At 39.4% G+C, this 7,464-nt stretch overlaps 1 protein-coding gene across 1 annotated transcript; it reads right to left on the bottom strand.

Moving 5' to 3' along the window:
• Positions 1-365: 365 nt before the first annotated feature.
• On the bottom strand, positions 366-2,490 carry LOC139419449 (somatolactin beta). The gene is made up of 5 exons (XM_071169397.1): positions 2,475-2,490; positions 1,971-2,149; positions 1,119-1,232; positions 755-934; positions 366-566 (listed from the first exon to the last, which is right to left on the bottom strand). The coding sequence occupies exons 1-5, from the start codon at positions 2,488-2,490 to the stop codon at positions 366-368; spliced, it is 690 nt and encodes a 229-aa protein (XP_071025498.1).
• Positions 2,491-7,464: the final 4,974 nt, after the last annotated feature.

Here is a 7,464-nt window from a genome sequence, read left to right as displayed (position 1 = left end):
GTATTCACATAACATTTCATTTTACGCCTACCTAAATATATAGCTACCATTACAGGTATTCAAGCAAGCTTGATAGGGCAGCAAGAACATACATGGCACATTTAACTTTAGCATGTTGATAGGTACTACAGAAAGCAGCTGAAGTTGTTGGAGGAAGAGAGGAATAATGCCTGTGTTCATTTCAGATAGTCGGTTGAAAGGACAGATTGTATCTACTGGAGGCTCCGAGGAGAAGTTCCCCCTTGGTACAGATCTAGGATCTCCTCCCCCAATCCTAACCTCAGCCATTAGTGGGGAAATTCAAAACTGACCCGAGGTCAGCATCTAGGAGCAACTTCACGCTACTCCATACTGGAGGGACTCTGCTATAAAAGAGAGCAGCCCAGGCCACCTTTCCGTCGGCACTTGAGCAGCTTGAGGAAGGTCTCCATCTTGTGAGTGTCTTTTTTGAAGCAGGCCAGTAAGGTATAGTCCCTGAGCACCGATTCTAACATGGCAAAATGCACAGGGTAGTCTGCCAGGTTCTTGTTGTTCTGCTCCAGCATCACAGCACCCTCACCCAGCATCTGCAAGAAAAGATGAGGAATGTTCATTAGCTTTAAAACAAATCAAAACAGCTATATTTGGAGAGAGAGAAAATACTGTACTATACTGCTGTATTTTTCAAAAATACTTCCAAAAGTGGTTGATATCTCATGAAAGCAGTGTATTGTATGCACATCTGTTTGCAACAGTGATATGACCTATGACTCACCTTTTGGATGAGGATGGTCACTCCTTGCGCCAGGTTCATCAGCTTCTCTGATATCCACTTGGTTTTGTTAATCAGTGCCATGGGGGCGTTGTCATAGCGATCCAACGAAGTCTGCAGCTTGACCAGGGGATCAATCCAGAACTTGATTAGGAACAGAATGGAGTGCAAAAGCCACTTGTCCTGAAACAAGAGAGGACCAAATAGAGAAACAATGGCATTAAGCTCTTTCAGTCAACACAAAAACCCATCATATGCAGAGGATATTATGAGCAATAGGCATTGAACAATTTTATTTTGAAGTGAAACCAACATCTAGCAATATAAACACAGCCTTTGCCTCTCTGTCAGTTCCATGCCTGCTTACAGAGTTATCTTGGACCTCACTTCTGGAAGTGGGGATGGATAAGGTGCTGGTGGTGCATGTGTTCCCTGTTTGAGTCAATGGAATTCGAACTTGGAAAGGAATAAACATCTCCTCCTACACGGAGCCAGAGAGGGAGAAATGGAACAAAGTAAGAAGAAAACACTAACAGAGACTGGCGCATAGCAAGATCTTTCCAGCATAAGCCATCTGTTGACAAGAAACACATTTGAGTTCTGATCGGTTTTCATCTAGGGAGTTCACAAACCTCACTTCCCTACCCCACAAACCATACTGAGCTTTCCAAATAGGACGTTTTAAAGGATATTTTAACAGCAACAACCTATGTTATTCTTTTTTTTTTTTGAAGTGCACACACTTCATATCATTCTACACCGGATAAAACAGTTTTTCAAGTTCTCACTGGGATCTTGAAAGAAATGCAGTTGGATTCAGGCATTACTAATAGTAATAGGTTTATACATCTCAGAAAATACTACAGTTATGAACATTCAAGTTTGAATAAAGTTATGAAGACATTTTGACATGAGCTCTGTCTCTGCATGATCGATCCTTATACAAAGGAGTGATACAATCGATCAAAATCAAGAGAAGGTTTGAATGAAAGAAGACAGACCATGACAGATGTGAAATTACTTGATCATCTGTTTACAATACATTTGAAATGTATTTAGAAACGAAAAATGCACTCCAAACCAGCTTTTCATGTGTTTTTGAAAGCAAAGGTAGAATACATTTTTTACGTGTTACAATTAAATTTGTGCTACAATAAAAAACATAATTATTGTATTTCCAACCCATGTTTAACATACATTTATGGTAGGGTGTACTCACAAACAAGGTGAGAGAGTTCTCTGAGACCAGGTAGATGAGCTCAGCATGTTGGATGGCCCGGTCCAGGAGTTTCTCCAGGGAGATGGTGCAGTGAGTGCTACCAGGATCCTGACACTCTGCCATAGACCCCGTAGGGCCTTGGAAGGGCCAGAGTAGTAGCAACACACAGCCATGCAGAGCTGGGGAGCACACGGCAGACAAAAGGTACACAAACACAGGTCATGGTTAGCATACAGGATGTTCTCTTTTTTTAACAAATGTTTTCTCCTTCTCAAGGACTACAAGGTGACACTTCTATAAACTCTCCAGCGGTGTCTGTGTTTTGATGTTGTGGCTAGGGTTAACAGACAACAACACTTTAAAGCGCAGGCGAGTCATATTTTTGGGATAATTTAGCAGAGAGTCATTCAAAGTACTTCAGGAGGATGTGCAATCACATTTGTGTGATCCGGAGGTCACTTTGGGTTTGTTGTCATTTCTGTAGCATTTAAGAGGGTAGACTACCTTTGTTGTTGTTCATTTTGCTGGTTTTGAGGTGAAACCTACACTCTGGATAACCTACCTTGTTTTGACTGAATGTTTCAATGGTCTTCTTATACTATTCAGGTGTTATGAATGGCCATGAGGGGTTGTGTGGTTCCAACGTAAGAGGGGCCGAGTTGATCTTTAAAGACCATTTCCCTTTCTTGTTTTTATGCATCGTATTCTCCTGGAAGGAAAAAGAGAACCATGAATACTAATTTTCCTGTGCAGAAATAAATAAATGAGGAAGAAAGATTATTGCTTTAACGTATGGTGTGTGGATGGAAAAAACACTTTGAATGGAATAAACATGAACCAGTTCTCCACCATGAGTTAAAATACCATACTTTATTAGTCCACGAGAGATAGAAATGTGTCTTCTGATTTTATCCAATCCCCCACCCTAATACACACACACACACACACACACACACACACACACACACACACACACACACACACTGGCCATCAGAGGGACAAGGGTGGTTCACAGGTGACGCTAAGCTGTCCCCAGCTAACACATTTGGTACCTTTGAAGTTGTGGGAAAGTACATCTTTGGTTTTCCATTGGTTCTGGGAACAGAAATAAAAAATTTGTCTGTTCTGGAAATTTTTATTTTAAGTTGTAGGAAGGTTCTGAGAACGTTTTACTTTGGTTCCTTGAAAGTTTTACTGGGAGGTTTTCTTAACGCTCTGAGAATGTAAACTATAGGTTATTTTGAGGTTTTTTAATAACTTTTTTAACTTTCACTGAATTTTTGGGGGGGTATTTTCTTTCTTCTGTTGCAAAAGCAGCAGCTACAGTGGTTCCTCCTTTAAATGTTGTGTCAGACTGTGGCACACCATGCGTGCTGCCGCAGCATTCTGTGGCACATTATTTAATTGTCAGCCATTTTTTCTGTTACTGCAAGTTAGTGCTAGTTTGACCACCAGAGGGCATCTTTGAGAAGCATTTGATAGTCTTCCATATTGGCATTACCAGAGATGGGGAGGTCACGCGGGAGACAGGGTTCAATTCCCCGACAGGAAGGAATGAGTAGGCTGTCCTTGTAAATAAGAATTTGTTCTTAACTGATTCCATATGTGTTATTTCATAGTTGTGATGTCTTTAGAAAATAGTAAAAATAAAGAAAATCCTGGAATGAGTATGTGTCCAGACTTTTGACTGGTACTTGCTTAATTCATTTGATTAATATTATGGTGTTCCTATTCCATGAAAAACAAAAAACCCTCTGAGTTTCTCTTAGTATGGAACAGAAAATATGGCACTGTACAACGTGACCCTCATAATTTGAGAGATTGTCAATTTGTCAGTTTGTAAATTCAGACCGTTTCGCTCCCATGTTGTAGGGTTGATTTGAGCGTTCTGGCCCTACAATGGCAATCAAGCACCCAAGCTAACGTTGGCTAGCTTGCTAGCTACTTCCAGACACAAATGAGACCAATCTGACCATTTTACTCGCCCTAGCAGAGCTGGTTAGGCAGTTTTTGTGTTAACCAGAGCGTTGGTGACTGTAACTGTTCTGCTGGAAACAATTTATTTTAATTTTAATTTATTTATTTACAATTCAGTTTTTTTGCCGATGTTTACTGACACCGGCCATGTTCAATGGGTGTTGAGCGCTCGTAAATTAATTATTCTGCGCTCTGGTACTCAGATGAGTGCTCTGAAATCGGTGTAGATAGCCAGAGCAAATTTACGAAAGCACCGGAATGTCCATTGAGAATGCACAACGACAATACCATTTAGCTAAGCTAAGAATGACAGGAATAATCAAGTCAATAAACGTTGGGTAGTTAGATTGCCTATAGTTAATATACTGTCAAGTTTGATGTATAACTACTAACGTTAGGTGGATAACTAACATACCGGTACATACTGCTGTAATGATATGCTATGTGGTTCGTAAGGACAGCGTAGCTAACAAATTGTCAGCCAACATAACGTGTAAGGTAACTTATTTGAAAAGTCATTACTTTATTACATTGAGTAGCAAGCTACCGCGAGGACGCGCTCTATCGACTCTGCTGCTTGAGCATGCTTTTGGTGCAGTCGATAGCGCGCTGGACTTCAGGCAAGAACGTTGAGGGATCGAAACCTGCTTGTTTCATTTGAAGTTGTGCACAATTATCAGTTTATTATTTGGTTTATATTGCACAGTCATTGTCAGTTAGAGACAAACTAGTGCATTGGGACCCAAATGCATAATCAGTGCTTTAACTCCCCCTTGGTTGTTAGGGCAAATCTGGTCTGCGATAGGAGGGGGGGTTTTCACACCTAGCTCGGCTATTAGACTATTATTTTGTAAAGGTTGACTAGTCTATTGTTTAGCTATTATCCCCCCCTCCCCCAACTTGCAACAAACAGATTTTTGTCGAGAGCAAAACTTTTTTATTTTCAATCAAATATAATTTTTCTGAAAGCAAAAACAAGGCTTCAAAGTAAAAAAAAAAAAACATTTCTGCAATTAAATATTTTGTAATAAAGCGCAAAACTTTATGCATTTTGTTCCCAAAATGAGAACAAAGAACAAAAAAAGTATTTGAAAACAAAACTTCATTTCGCTATCAACCACCCTCCATTTCTGCCATTTTTTGAGTGTCAGTTTGGCTACAACCAATACAGCCTTTCTTTCCAACACAAAGGAAGTCATAGCGGACACCTACGAAGAAGGTCTGTGTGATGATGGCATCCCAGGTAAGCAGCACTGGGCGTTCTTCCGTCCAACTTTTACATAGCTCCTACGATTCAGTGTTAGTTCATAACATTGTACTATTTTACATACATACCGTAGAATGATAAATCATGCAATTATTATTCTCAAGCTAACCAAAAGCATTTAGCTACGAATGCCTGTACTCGCCATTTTCAGTTGAATTAATCTAACTCTTTAATGGCAACTCATAAGCAGGCAATGTCCTATTTGTTTCATAGTCGATATATAATCATATTTCATGACAGTGTAACGGTTAGCTTTTTTTTTACAGAAGGATGAAAGAACACAATAGGTCTATCAGGGAATGCTATTCTGATATGTCAGATGAAGAGTTAGACCGGAAAGTCAGCTCCATTAAGGCAAGGATGCCCCATGTGGGCTTTAGAATGGTCAAAGGAAGTCTCAGAGCAATGGGCCATCGTGTACAATGGCGAAGAGTTAGGGAGTCTTTGTAGCGTGTAGATGGTGCAGGTATCATTGCCAGAATGATACAGATTTGTTGCATTGCTCAACAAAAAAACTCTGTTCCTGCTCCCCAGTCTCTCATCCACATTAATACAAATCATAAATTGATAAGGTACTAAGAAGTGTAATTTCTCCATCAAATCTAAAAAGTTGTTTTAACTTTTTATTCTTATTTCTTCGTAGACAAATGTTTAATGATGTATGAAAGTGGAGTTGTTCTTCATCGACTGGTAATGCATAAATAATGAAGCAGGTTAATAGGTTAAACATTTCACTTTTAATTCCAATGCTTTTTTTTTCGAGATACAACAGGTACTGTTATTGTGTATACACATTGCATATTTCCCATCACCTAATGAACAACCACAATACCAGTCTGGTGTTAAGCTTTCTGTGCTGTATTGACGTATCCTGAAAATGACATCTGCTGCTTTAGATTGAACGGTCATATCTCAGTTATTGTTTTCATATCTGCAAAAAATAAGCAATTTTCTTTACTTTCAGAGTGCGAGCTGATCAAGGGGTCGAAAATGTAGATATTGCCAGATGTTCACTGTCCGAGGAACAGGCCGTAGAAGCTTTATTGCTGGCAAAGTGTCCATGACCAGAGGTAATTAAACTTCTTAGGGCTGCAATCCCGTTAACGGGATGATATGACAACAGCCAGTGAAAGTGCAGGGCACCAAATTCAAAACAACAGAAATCTCATAATTAAAATTCCTCAAACATACATGTATTTTATACCCTTTTAAAGGTAATCTTGTTGTTCATCCCACCAGTGTCCAATTTCAAATATCTTTACAGCGAAAGCACCACAAACGATTATGTTAGGTCACCACCAAGCCACAGAATAAACACAGCCATTTTTCCAGCCAAAGATAGGAGTCACAAAAAGCACAAATAGAGAAAAAATTAATCACTAACCTTTGATGATCTTCATCAGAGGACTTCATGTTACACAATACATGTATGTTTTGTTTGATAAAGTTGATGATTATATAAAAAAATCTGAGTTTACATTGGCGCGTTATGTTCACTAGTTCCAAAAACGTCCAGTGATTTTGCAGAGAGCCACATAGATTCAACAGAAATACTCATCATAAGTGTAGATGATAATACAATGGAATTATAGATATACCTCTCCTTAATGCGACCGCTGTGTCAGATTTCCCAAAAACTTTCGGAAAAAGCAAACCATGCAATAATCTGAGACGGCGCTCAGAAAAATAATCAAATTAGCCGCCATGTTGGAGTCAACAGAAACCAGAAATTACATGATAAATATTCGCTTACGTTTGATGATCTTCATCAGAATGCACTCCCAGGAATCCTAGCTCCACAATAAATGCTTGATTTGTTCGATAATGTCCGTTATATATGTCCAAGTAGCTTCATTTGTTAGCGCGTTAGGTATACAAATCCAAACGCTCGTGCAGGTCAAGCATTACTTCGGACGATTACAGGTCGAATAAACATTTCAAACTAAGTATAGAATCAATCATTAGGATGTTTTCATCATAAATCTTCAATAAAGTTACAACCGGAGAATTTCTTTGTGTCTAGAGGAGCAACGGAACGCAAGTCGAATGTGGAATGCGCGTGACCAGGAAATGGCTCTCTGCCAGTAACTTGACTCATTCAGCTATTTTTCAGTCCCACAACACAGTAGAAGCCTCATTCAAGTTTCTAAAGACGGTTGACATCTAGTGGAATCCCTAGGAAGTGCAACTTCATTCATATCCCAATGTGAATTCAATAGGGCCTGGGTTGAAAATATACCAACCTCAGAT

This window comes from Oncorhynchus clarkii, chromosome 10 (assembly GCF_045791955.1).
Source record: "Oncorhynchus clarkii lewisi isolate Uvic-CL-2024 chromosome 10, UVic_Ocla_1.0, whole genome shotgun sequence".
NCBI classification, from domain to species: domain Eukaryota; kingdom Metazoa; phylum Chordata; class Actinopteri; order Salmoniformes; family Salmonidae; genus Oncorhynchus; species Oncorhynchus clarkii.
This window is presented reverse-complemented; position numbering and strand designations above follow the sequence as displayed.